The sequence below is a fragment of the Tasmannia lanceolata genome, unplaced genomic scaffold (assembly GCF_043159265.1).
Source record: "Tasmannia lanceolata isolate RefF3 unplaced genomic scaffold, GAP_Taslan_0.1 ptg000025l, whole genome shotgun sequence".
In the NCBI taxonomy this organism is placed as follows: domain Eukaryota; kingdom Viridiplantae; phylum Streptophyta; class Magnoliopsida; order Canellales; family Winteraceae; genus Tasmannia; species Tasmannia lanceolata.
Genome location: NW_027518702.1, coordinates 9667055 through 9680378, shown reverse-complemented (window position 1 = coordinate 9680378; position 13324 = coordinate 9667055). Strand labels below are relative to the sequence as shown.

At 37.9% G+C, this 13324-nt stretch overlaps 1 protein-coding gene across 1 annotated transcript; it reads right to left on the bottom strand.

Annotated features, from left to right (window-relative positions):
- Positions 1–384: 384 nt before the first annotated feature.
- Positions 385–13279, bottom strand: LOC143858123 (nifU-like protein 4, mitochondrial). Its single transcript, XM_077368755.1, has 7 exons — positions 13001–13279; positions 9065–9226; positions 8148–8323; positions 3438–3541; positions 3221–3332; positions 2297–2395; positions 385–720 (listed from the first exon to the last, which is right to left on the bottom strand). Exons 1-6 carry the CDS (start codon positions 13182–13184, stop codon positions 2327–2329), a joined length of 807 nt encoding a protein of 268 aa, XP_077224870.1. The 5' UTR covers positions 13185–13279; the 3' UTR covers positions 385–720; positions 2297–2326.
- Between the last annotated feature and the right edge of the window lie 45 nt (positions 13280–13324).

The following is a 13324-nucleotide window of genomic DNA, read 5'->3' as shown; positions in this document are numbered from 1 at the left end:
GTCAACTTTCAAAAAAACAAAAAAAAAAAAAAAAAAAAAAGTAATTGCTATTGGATGTTGCCTGAAAGAACAGTAAGCAGCATGAATCACAAACTAACTCTCAAGATAGCAGGCCAAGCAAATGAGTCATTTCTATTGGGTATTGCCTAAAAATGGTGGGTTAGAAAGGTTTGATGATTTAAGCTTGGGCCCATAGGGAGGGGGGGGTTTGTTTAAGAGGTTCCATCCCAATTTCATGGTGACAGCTTTGTTCATAGATTCCAAGAATTGGATCCCATGCCTGCATTTATACTTGGTTGGCTTTATCTATCAGAAATTGAGATGGGAAGCCCATAAAGAGCACCCACAAGCAAAGCAAAACAGCTCCCTGTAACAAGGTGAAAATCTCAAATGAGACCTAATAGTCATCTCATACAACAAATCACCATACTCTACATGATCCTTGTAACAATGTAAAAGCATTATGCACAGCGTCTTCGTATAGTTTTTCACTTGAAAAAAAAAGGGCGCTGCATATAACACATTGAAAGCGAGCAGCTCCATGTACATACCCGAAAAAAAATTTCATTTTATTTGGCACAAACCTAAAACTACTCATAGGCTATAATAGGAGATTCAGGATAATGTTAGAAATCAAACCCGCATTTTTAATCTTGCTGACCAAGTCATGCTCAGCAAGTTACTCAAACTTGTGTGAAGATACAAGCTCAGCCGCGGGACCTGGAAAAAGAGATGCACAAAATGAGACATTTACTTGAAAAGAAACCTAAAACAACCACCAATATGAGCAGGCTGTATAGCAGCTGCTTGTCACGAGCTTCATCGCCGAAATGTGTACATTAACATGCATATATAATTAAACAAACAGACACGATATTTGGTGGGAAGTGAATATTGGTTAACATGAGCAAATAAACAGCAAATGCTCTTCGTGTAATGACACCAACCTTTTTTGGTAGGTAAGCTGGGATTGACCTCAAGGTTGACTCTTAAAGCCTTGACCATTGAGATATATAGGCTTGACCCCATGACAACACCTAAGGCCATGTCTGACAACCATGAAAGTTTTTTCCATCTCTCTAACAGAATACTCGGGAGAAATTAGGGAGTTTCTCTATCCTTGCTGCCTTGCCGTAGCAAATGTGCTTTGGGGCTTATGCTTTCGATCTTCTCTTGTTTTGTTGGCGTGTTTTGTATGTTTTGCTTAGGTATTTTGAGCCATTATCAGTGTTTTGGCTCTTGATCGCTTGAAATTCTTTCGGTTTTGTTTTTTGTTGTTCTCCCCCTCATGGGGTGGTCATTCGTTTCTTCGAGCTGTATCTTTTCCCTTTTTATCTAATATTATCTGGTGGGGGTCTTGCCTAACCCCAGATTACCCATAAAAAAAAGAGTTTTTTCCATGGAATATTAGTTTATCAAATGGTGGGAGAAGGGCAAGGAGAGTGGGAGAGGGAGAGAATTGAGAGGGCATGAATGAGGGAAGGGTGAGAAGTGGCTGAAAAACAGGGAGAAGAAAAACTCTACTCAAAAAAGAGTTTTTGTTTTAGTTGTTTTTCAGCTAATTCACAACATCTCTGTGCTCATGCCCTCTCAATTCTCTCCCTCTCCCACTCTCCCTACCTCTCTTTCAACACTTGGCATGCAAATATTCCATGAAAAAAAATATTTCATGGTTGCCAAACATGGCCTAAATGTGTATACAAACTGGTGTTTTTCCTCCCAACGTGCCAAGCAGAAAACATGAGCAGATAAGAACTGAACCGTAGAAAGAATCAACTGCGAAAAGAAGATTTTTGGAAATATCTAAAATCTACGAAGGAACCATTAATTCATATACAGAACAGGAGCATGTCCTTTAAGGGAAATCTGAACTTGTATATATATATATATATATATATAGTGCCTGAGCGTGAAGTCCCGTTTAGGCAGTACTACAGAAGTACCGCCCTTGATATTTGATCCAACAGAAGCCTCTTAAAAAGTGGGCTGCTGTTGGATCAATTTTTAAGGGTGGTGCATCTGCACTGGACCACCCTCGAGCACCATATAATTTCTCATATACATACATACGTACATACATACAGACATACATACAGAGATTATATATATATATATATATATATATATATATATATATATATATATATATATATATATATAAACAACTTGAGCGCAAAGAAATTAACTCATTTCAAGGTTTTTTTTTCTCCTCTATGGATTTTGGATGTTACCAGTGTGCATTTTGATTTCCAGTTGCTCAATGTAAGCATAAAATTTTGACGGTGGCGCAAATTACCTGGACTATGCTACCCTTTTTCTTTCTCTGTCATTCCATCTGGCTACTCAATGCTGGTCCCTCATCTTCATCATCTAGATATTGCTCCACACCTTTAACCTGCAAATGAACGCATCCAAAAGTCATTTTGGAAGCAAAATTTATTAAAAAGCAACACAAGAAAAGAAATCAAGCAAGATACTAATGGAACGTGATGCTATTATGAAAATGCTTATAATAGCAAAATGTAAGCACCAAATAAGAGAGATATTGCTCCACACCTTTTTCAAAAAAACAAAAAAAAAAAAAAGCACCAAATAAGAGAGATTCCACCAACTTGGGTTGAGTCTTTTATCCGTGCCGCCGAGGTATGGAAACAACTGAGATTCAAGTTCAAGGAGGACTGTGATTGGCCTTACATCTGAGCCAGCAAGAATTTCAAGGTTCTATTCTAACTTCTGAGAGAGCTTCGGGTGGGCCAGATGACTTCACCCCATCAATTGGACTTGGGTGGGTAGCAGGTTAATAAAAATAGCCACTTGCCAGATTATGATAATACCACATTTAAAAAAAAAGATAATACAAGTTGAACAATGTCTGAGTTTGTAGAAACCTAAGTCACAAATATTGTTCTTGGGAATTTCTCAGCAAGGGAAAATCTCGGGATATATTAATTTTTATTTTTTTTGGGTTTATTTGGGGAAAAAAGATAAAAATATAATTATTTAAAAACAAATAAAAGTATATAAATTAAGAAAAAATATAAAATGAAAAATAGTGATATAATAGTGATAAATGAAATATTGATATATTTTTTAAATTCTCAGGATTATTTCAGGATTTTGTAATTTTATCAAAATGCCGCAATAAAATCACTATATTTTGAAAATCTCGAAGATAGTTGTGAGTTGTGACTGAATAGAAACTAAATTTGATGCTTGTTACCTCGGATACATAATGCATGAGCATGTTTTCAATTCCGGACTTCAATGTGACAGATGAGCTCGGGCAGCCGCTACAGGCTCCTTGCAACCTTAGCTTTACTATTCCAGTTTCTCTGAGAAGCAAACATAGTGTGTCAGTTGATTTCTTACAAGCTGAAAACCTTCTGATTATCATTTCAGAGACATTCAACAAAGCACTATGCTGAATGGAAACATACGGATCAAATCCTTGATATTCGATGTCTCCACCATCATCTTGGACTGCCGGCCGTATCCGAGTCTCCAACAATTCTTTGATCATGGCAACAACTTCTGAATCATCCTAAAAAAGAAGTAATGATAATATGGTTCAGTCATCCATGATGCATGTATAATTGAATAAATCGCCCAAAAAAACAAAAAAAAAAAACTAAACAATTAAAGGGTCTTCTCTTGGTTAATGTGATTGCCAACATAAAACATTCTAGTAGTGTAACCTTCAGGGATTATTGATTTGTTGCATTCTAATATTCAGAGGAAATACCACACACCAGGACATCCCTTATAGGATTTACTTTTGCCAACATAAAACATTCTAGTAGTGTAACCTTCAGGGATTATTGATTTGTTGCATTCTAATATTCAAAGGAAATACCACACACCAGGACACCCCATACAGGATTTACTTTTAATTTAGGAGAGAATTTAAACTGGATCAAGAAACGTGTCATGGGTAAATAAATGTACAATCACACTGACCAATGATTTAGAATAACAAATATACACTAATACTATACACATGCTACAACTACTCAAGTTGGCTCTTGGACTTCAATAATGGCTAACTTGTCCAAAAAGTCATGTAATCTATTCTTGCCAATAATGGCTTTTGCGAACATATTTGTGACTTAATGGATGGTAGAGAATTCCTTTGCAGTGATCTTTACTCTAATGAAGAGGCAATCCACTTTGATAAGATGATCCTATGGCTTAACCATGTAATTCATAGCTCCTTGTAAACTGTTGGAATATGTAACTTGCCTAAGGGCATTTAGGACTTTGTACATTCCTTTATATTTTAGTATAAAGATATGAGTCAGGGGGAGATAACCCTAACTCATTTTATTTTCTCCGTCTAAACTTTCGTCTAACATGGTATCAGAGCCTTAGGGTTTTCTGATCCCTAGGGTTCTCTAGCAGCCTCCATCCGCCACCCCCCCCCCCCCCCCCCCCCGCCGCGAAACCCAACTCCGGGCCAAGTTTCATCGGAGGCAGACCGGCACGCCATCTTTTTCCTCCTAAGGAGGAGTCGTTCTGTCCGAGCCGAAGGCAGCAGGCCCTCCCTCCCGCCCCGTCTCTCTTCCCCTGCGTAAAGCTCCTGGTCCTGTACCCCCGAGCAGCCCCCCCCCCCCCCACACACACACACACACACACACATTTAACAAGGATTTGCACCCCCCCCCCCCCCCCCAAATTTTCCAGGAAAATATTTTCTTCCCAGCTTGGAAAACTTTTTCCAGGATTTGCACCCCCCCAAGTTTTTCAACCCACATCATTTTTCCGCCTCTTCCTTTCATCCCTTGGTAAACCCTACCACTCTTTTCTCCCTGTTATTATGTGTTAGATCTTCATCTCTTACCCTACTTTGATTCTTGTTTGTCTTTGCAGCTCCCCTCTGTGTCTCATGGCTTCCCTCTTGTCAAGCTTCGTCGATGCCCGTCATTCTTGGAGCCGCGTCTAGCTTTCTTGGCCTATCCTAGTTTGCCCACCTATTCTGTTATCTCCTGTTATTCGTCTTGGTTTGGATTGTCTGTTTCTTTCTTGCTTGTTGTTATGGAGGAGGTGCTTGACAATCCTTCCACAAGAGTGGCTCTTGGTGTTAGTCTGACACCCTCTTTGGCGTCTTCTTCGTCATCATCTCTCTCTGTGGATGGATCATTCCCACATATCACTACTGTTAAGTTGGATGGGGCAAACTATGTTACTTGGAAAGCAGCCGTCGAGAAGTATCTTATTGCCTGTGGGAAAGCCCACGTCATTCGTCGTGATCCTCCTCCTACGACGGATCCCACCTTTGATCGATGGGAACAGGAGGATGCTCTTGTTTGCACCCTTCTGTGGCAGAGTATGGCCCCTCACGTCTCTGGGCCCTTGATGCTTCTGCCTACTGCGAAACGGATATGGGATCAGGTTACTCTTCTTTACTCTGGCGTGGCAAACATTAGTCGGATCTGTTCTACCTATTCTGAGTGGGTGCGTTTCCGTCGTGATGATCTTCCCCTTGCCACCCATTACAGCCAATTCGTTGGCCTCTGTCAACAGCTTGATGTTTACATGCCACTTACCACGGATCTCACAGAGGCTGCCTGTCAGAGGGATCAGATCCGTGTTGTGCAGTACCTTGAGAGTTTGGGTCCAGCGTACATGCATCTTCCTCTGGCGCTATTCCTTCTCTTACTGAGGTTTACTCCCGCGTCCAGCAGTGCTCTCCTGGTGATCCAGTGATATCTGTTCCTATTGATGGTTCTGCTCTCGCGACCTATAATGGCAGTACTCGCCCGCCTCGTGGTGGAGCCTCCTCTGGTCGTGGTCGTATTTGGCTACGTTCACTTCTTTCTGAACTTATTTGGCTACGTTCACTTCTTTCTGAAATTGGCTTCATTTCATCTTCTCCTTCGCAGCTTTATTGCGATAACAAAGCTGCAATATACATTACCAACAATCCAGTCTTCCATGAGCGCACCAAGCATATTGAAGTGGATTGTCATTTTATCCATCAAAGAATCCAGAAAAGAGAGATTTGCACTGTGTTTACTCGGTCAGGGGACCAATTAGCTGATATGTTTACAAAGTCCTTAAATAAGTCAAAATTGAATGATATATGTAACAAGCTAGGAATGTATGATATCTACATTCCAGCTTGAGGGGGAGTGTTGGAATATGTAACTTGCCTAAGGGCATTTAGGACTTTGTACATTCCTTTACGTTTTAGTATAAAGATACGAGTCTGGGGGAGATAACCCTAACTCATTTTATTTTCTCTGTCTAAACTTTCGTCTAACATAAACAAATACTTTTTTTTAATCGCCCTTTTTCTTTCAAATACAGAAACCTAAGATTTACAGCATTCCACTTTACTATTTAAAGCCCCAATCCTGTGGATTTCAGATTCCATCAAATCTTCCCCATATGAGAAGCTCACCCAATGGCCCTCCTTCTCGACCTTCCTTTCTCTTCTTTAGCTTCTCACTCAAGGCAGCACGTGATATACTTAACATTCACTTTGTGATCCTCCCACAATGGCCTCTGAGGCCCACCAGACTTCATCACCCATCAATTATAAAACCGCAAAGAGTGACTGAAGCACTAAATCACGATATCAAAGATGCCTAACTCACTTCATTTAATTCATCAATTCTTTATCACATGTGCTAGATAAGATAAATTAACCTAGATTTATGCTATTTATCAGTCTATTTTGGATTGCTTTATAATTTTCCATGTCAGTAGTTGATTCGGTCATCAGGTATGACAACTTGAATCATACTTCTTGAAATAATTAGCTCATTCCTCATGTAATTATTGAAAGATATATCAGTTAATTATTGAAACATATATCAGTTACTTGTTTTTGTGTTATTAAGTTAATATCTTTACACTTTTCTTTGTATCACTTGTGTAATAAGGGCATTTCTGTATTTATCTATCACATCAGTTAGATGAAATAAATAGGCTATGCCGCATGAAGGGAAAGCATATCCTCAATTCCCCGAAATTTCTCTCACCTCGCTTTATTCTCTCCATCTTCATTAGTCACCACATGGCGTCAGAGAGGGATTATATCCAAATAATCCCAAATCTAATTCTTTTGATCAACATCAAGAAGTCAATAAGAAGTTACTTGGATTGACAAGGAGAAAAACCTATCTTATTCAGGTCATATGGATGAACTCATCAGTCCTGGACTAGATTTGAGCTGTGTGATAATTGGTTGAGACAGATCATCTACGAGGCATTTATGATAATTTTTTTTCCTAATTTTTACACTAATAGAAGAGGTATTATGGCTAGGGTTTCTAAATTCGAGGCGAAAGATATGAACTGTTCGGATATGCTCTATCGGTTTGAGTTTGTTTGGATAGATATTGAATGTGCTGGAAGCACTTCATCAAAAACTTGTTGACTGCTGCATGAAGGTTGGAGAATATACTTCATCGGGGGCGGGGGGGTTGTTTATGAATAAAATTCAAGCTCGTATCAGACAGGGAAAGTATTCAAATGGACCAGCCTGAAGTCCAGATCACGACGCTAAAATGGATGGATTAAATTATCCGTGCCAATACTCTACGCACAAAAATGTGTCCACAGATCATATGGACATTCCTATTCCTTTTAAACCCATTGAGGTTCATTCACAATTCCTTTCATTAGATCTAGGGAGTGCAACATTCATGGCTATATAAAGACTTCTCCAAGCTTAGTTAATTTTCCAGGCTATTTCTTTCTCCTTTTGATGGGTGCAATCATTTGATGACCAGTCCTCAGTTTTTCAATTTATCACCCAAAAGATATTAAAATTCCACTTATCAATGGACACTTCCTCAAATCGTTTTCATGTTCTTTTGTCTAGCCTTTGGAACTTACTTCAAATCCCACAACACACTATGTTTTAAGTTTAACTGAGTTCAACTAAACTGCGCAAGAAATTGGTTGTATTTACAAAAAAATCAGACTGCCTCAAGAATGGATTGGCATGTATTGTCCCTATTAACTAATGGGCCCTGGAATTCCATAATAGGTTGACAAAACAGAGAACATTCGGGAATTCTAACATGAAAATTATGTCCAGATCTACATCCTACCATTGTATGCAATAATAATATGCCATTTCCTACTCATCAAAATAGAATAATCAAATGGCTAAAGTTTTCTGAACAGAGGACGGATACCTCATTAATGGCTGTGTCCATAGAAGCTGCAACATTAGAATCTAAAAAAAGTGGATTCCCAGATGAATAGAAGTCCATTATCACCGCAAAGATTTCAGGTTTTAGAAAATCCCAAGAAGTTTCATCTGATTTTGTGACTGTTATAAACTCCGATCCGAAGAAAACTCGAGTTACCCCTGTAGTAACAGCAGGATATGGATTAGTCCAAGCTTGCTCAAAGAAAAATGGTTTCTACAGTTTCAAATAAAAGGTAAACATATAAAAAAAATTAGACTGCCAATAGATATATTTCATAACCAAGAGAAAGAAGGAGTGTTATTGGCAGACACTAAAAGGAAGCAAAATACTGAGTGAAAAATAACATAAAGTTTCGGTAAGCGTTGCTTAGATCGACCATAGTTCTTCTCATGAAAAAATTAAAAAAATCTCCACTCTCTTCCTCACTATCTCACATCTTCCTCTGTGTAACTGCCATGTGCTTTACAAACCTAACAATTCTTGCAAAGCCTTACAAATATTAAAGAATTTTGAGTAATTTTTGCACCATTGTATAGGTACATTTGTTCAATTTAAAAATCACGCAAGAAACATACAGGAAAATGTAGATAGTGCTTGCATTTTGCTTGGGGTTTGATATTATATAAGCAGAAAAAAGAGGACACCTACATATGATAGATTTTTCTATCTTTTGAGAAAGAAGACAAATTTCTTCTTCAAATGTAATTGCAAAGATAGAATACAAGTGGTTTGAGGTATTTTCCTTCTTTATCTCTCTTTTCTTACATCTTTTTGGATCTTGGTTTAGTTAGTTCAGATCATCTATATCTACATCATCTACCAGTTGTAGAAGTAAGATCTTTAGTAAGCAATCCAAAGCCAAAAACGCATCAAATGATACAAGAGTAAGTCAAGCATACCATCGATGCCATATAGTGCTTTAGCTAGAGGTGAAGACATTGCTGTGCGAGCATTTGGAAAGTCGGCACTTCCAACTTCCATTACGGGCTTTCCAGGATAGAACATGAGAGATGCAGGATTGGGTGTTGGTTCTGTCTGAATAAACATGCTCCTCTTCTGCCCTGTGAAACTAACACCAAAATTAGAATAGTAAACATATGGTTTCATATATTAACCACCACAAGTTTGTAGACATGGTTTTGAGTTGTATCAACAAAGAAAAACTACCAATTCGGAAAAAAGAATAAGAAAACAATGAAAAATCTCACTTTTTTACCATGTCCAACCAAGCATCAAAATTAAAATAGATGAACATATATATAAAAATACCATTAAAAAACATATATTTTGAAATATATCCATGTAATATCAGCGTTTGATATAGAGAAGATATGGACTAATCCCGCCATATCCTTCCCACTTTTGGGGGATTGTGCTTCCATTTTAGTTACAGAAACCATGTATATATAACTTGCATGGTTTTTTGAATATCAAAGAAAAAAGTTATCACTTTATCACCATGGATGAAGGATTCAAAGCTGAACCACATAAATCCCGTTGTTTTTTCTCTTCTCTCTCCTATTTTTATTTTTTTGAATGGTAAGAATTTCATTAAAAGGACCGAGATGGTCAATAAATACCACGATAGAAAATACAATAATTGAAGATACACACTTCCCCAGCCCTCAAGGCGGAAGAAAAATATATTTCTCTAGAGAAACCAAGGGAACTCCTCTTTTTGCTAGCTTGTCTGCTACTCCATTTGCCGATCTTCTTATATGGCGAAAGAGATCCTAGAGAATCCAAGAATGCCTTTAATCTCATTGAAATAGTCCGCGAAACGCCAAGGGCAAATATGTGACCCGGAAAACCACAGGATAACATTAAGGGAGTCACCTTCCAACACAACACGAGTAAAATCATCCCCCTCCAATAACTTTACCCCACGATGAACCGCCCGAACTTCCGCCTTGCTAGAGTCCGCTACTCCCAATGGACCCGCAAAGGCCCATCTAACCTCTCCTTTCTCTTTTTTTTATAACAAGGTATCAGAGCTAAAACTTTTATTCTGTTTTTTATGCTAATATTTGGGATCAGATTCATCTTTCTAGTTCCAATATTTTTTATTAAAGACATCTGTCTCATCTTCACTGATTCACATTTGGATCGGATTGTCTTCAACCTGGGAAGCTTCCTTGTCGGTTTTTCCGAATCAGATCCTAATGATCACTTCAGATTTGCAAATTTGTCTATGGCAATGTCCACCGCGAGCGGAATTGAAAACCCTAGTTCCCCATATTATTTGCATCCATCAGACAATCCAGGAGTCGCCCTTGTCTATCATAAACAGTACCATTTCTAATCCTACTTCTACATAGTCTGCAGTAGCATCTTGGAAGCAATACAGTGACATAGTCTTTTCATGAATAAATAATTATGTTTCACCCGACATCACTCATAGTGTAATATACGCTGATACGGCTCAGGCAGTATGGAAGAAACTTGAGGAGAAATATCTTCTGATCGAACAACAAACACAAGCAATGAGGGGATATCTCATCAAAGTCCTAGTGTGGCCGTTGTAAAGGTGTTAGACAAATCAAGGCAAGGTGTTAAAAACTTCAGCCGCTCCTCAATTTACTGCCAAACAACACCAACAACTCTCTTCATCCTTAACATAGGTACTGCAAACGTTTAGGTCACTCATCTTTTGGACATTTATTGCATCTAACTAGGACTGTCAATGATATCTCTGCTTCTTTCCCATTGAGATGTTTGTCCTCTTGCTAAACATATATATTTGCCTTTTTCCTAGCAATAATAATCAGTGTGAAACATCTTTGCTTCAATTCATTGTGATATTTGGGGTGATTTTCATTCCTTCATTATCTGGTTCTCGTTATTTCTTATCCATAAAGGATGATTTCTCACATTGTACTTGGGTACTTTTAGGCGCCGTTTGGATAAGAATCTTTGTTTTCTTCAAAATTGTAGATGGGAGACGATAGAAGAAAGAGACCACCCATCGTTTTCTGATTTCTCGCCCTTCTTTCCAACAGCAAGAGAGCAGCAGATCATCCCATGTTTCCAGGTTTAAGAAATCTCAGGATGTGGGAGATATTTCTAAAACCTGGATTTCTTACTTAAAATCCAAGAAACGCTGTCAGGACAGCATACGGCAGCTTGATCATGAACCCTCTTTTACACTGTTTTCAAACAAAAACCTGGATTCTAAAATCCGCGTATCCAAACGGCCCCTTAATGAAGCATAAAAATGAAACCCGGTCTCGTCTCCAAAAAACAAAAAATTGCAATGGTGTAAACTAAATATAACACCATGTCCGGCAACTTAGAACTGACAATGGACTGGAATTTATTTTGATTCAATCTTTCTTTAATGAATATGGTGTAATTCATCATCGAAATTCTACCGGCACACCGCGATGAAATGGCATCATTGAATGCAAATATTACCATCTCTTAAAGGTTCCTAGGGTACTTCAGTTTCAAGCTCACTTATCTTTAAAATTATGAGAAGAATGTGTTTTGACAGCAAGCTATCTTATCAATAGCCTTCCTACCCATTGCTGTCTAGAAAAACACTTCATGAAATTCTTTTGAATAGTCAACCCACTCATCAACATCTTTGTGTTTTTGGGTGTCATTTTTTTTATTTTTTACGCTCAAGCTTTTTTCAAAAGAATGACACATGTTTGTTCAGCGTGCGACTAAGGGTGTTTGCATTAGGTATGCTTTTGGCCAGCAGGATTGACGAAATTCCGGAACGTGTGTTTCGGTTCATCCATCGCTTTCCAGCACATAAGAGGAGAAGCAAATGCGGAGGCGGATAGGCTAGCCAGAGATGGTGTAGCTAGAGATAGGCTCAAGTTTTTTTGACTTTATGCCCCTTGAAGGAGCTCGGTTATCATTTTTTTTTTCCTTCGTTCTTTGTTCCTGTTGTACTAACTGGATCGGTCGCCTGGTTTCTCCCATTCTTTCAATAAAAACTCATCATTTCAGAAAGTAATTGTACTTGTTTTTCATGTAAGAACACCTAAATGTTTAGAGACATGGGTTTTCAACTGCATCAACAAACAAAAAAACTATACAGCCCACCAACACCGGCATTACAAAAGAAAGCAAAAAAGATGGAATTAATCTGAACCATAAGCCTTGTCAAAAATAACTGCACTGATCTATATCCTCCATAGAATCCATACCTTATTTCGATAACCCAATTAAATGTTCCGTCAATACGTATGGCATTTACAACATTGTAATTACTATCATATATTCTGTTTTCTGTTTAATCATTAGAATCATGGTCAGATAACCCCAAGTCTCCTTTTTATCACTAGTAAAACCACAACTTTTTTAAGGAAAAAAAACACACAATTTCAGTACTCAAATTTCCATCCATTTCTATTAAAAACACACCAAAATCTCATTTTTTTAATGTCACAGCTTATAATTACCATCAATATCAAATTAATCATCATCAGGATCAAATGATAGCCATGAAAATCAAAGAATATTAAAAAAAAAGAGACAATTTTAAAAAAGGGAAATGATATCAGCACAGCCATGATATTATAATTGCACAAACTCATCCTGTCTTTTCTTATTTAATCAGCTGTCAAAGGTTATTACAATTCCCAAAAATCTCTCAAAAGCCAGTTAAAAAATATAAGACAAGCTGGGTTTAAGCAATTATTAAAACATGGTAGTGCTAATATCATTTCCCTAAAAAAATTGCATATATAAGAAGAACAATCAGGGGAAAAAAGAGCCCTGAAAATCTGCATGTTTGGGATGTAAGAGACCAATTGGGTGGTGCTAACAATCAAAATAAAGAGAACCCAGAAAGGTAAAAAAGGAAATAAATAGAAGCCTACCTCCAAAAATATTCCATTGCTTTGAATTGAATGAAGAAATGGAAGAGGGTTTTGATGGGGAAAAAGAGGGTGTTGAGGAAAAGAAATAGCGAGAGGATAAACGAAGAGGGTGGTTGTCTTGGATTGGTTTAGGGTTTCTTCTAAGAAGAAATCCTGAAAGTATTCTAACAAATCCCTTCCTCATCGAGGTTTTATCTTTCTCTGTCTCTGGAAATGTACAGAAAAAACTCTCTCTTTATAAAACTGGTTTGATGTTTTCAGACGACACTCTGGATTCTGGAACGTACCCAAGAGAACTAGTGGCGCAACAACAATTATCTCGAC

Coding starts and splice junctions, on each gene's coding strand:
- LOC143858123 (XM_077368755.1), bottom strand. CDS start 13,184: ATGAGGAAGGGATTTGTTAGAATACTTTCAGGATTTCTTCTTAGAAGA. Junction 3,333..3,437: donor GAATATCAAGGATTTGATCC/GTATGTTTCCAT, acceptor TTTGCTTCTCAG/AGAAACTGGAATAGTAAAGC. Junction 2,396..3,220: donor TCATGCATTATGTATCCGAG/GTAACAAGCATC, acceptor GTTCATTTGCAG/GTTAAAGGTGTGGAGCAATA.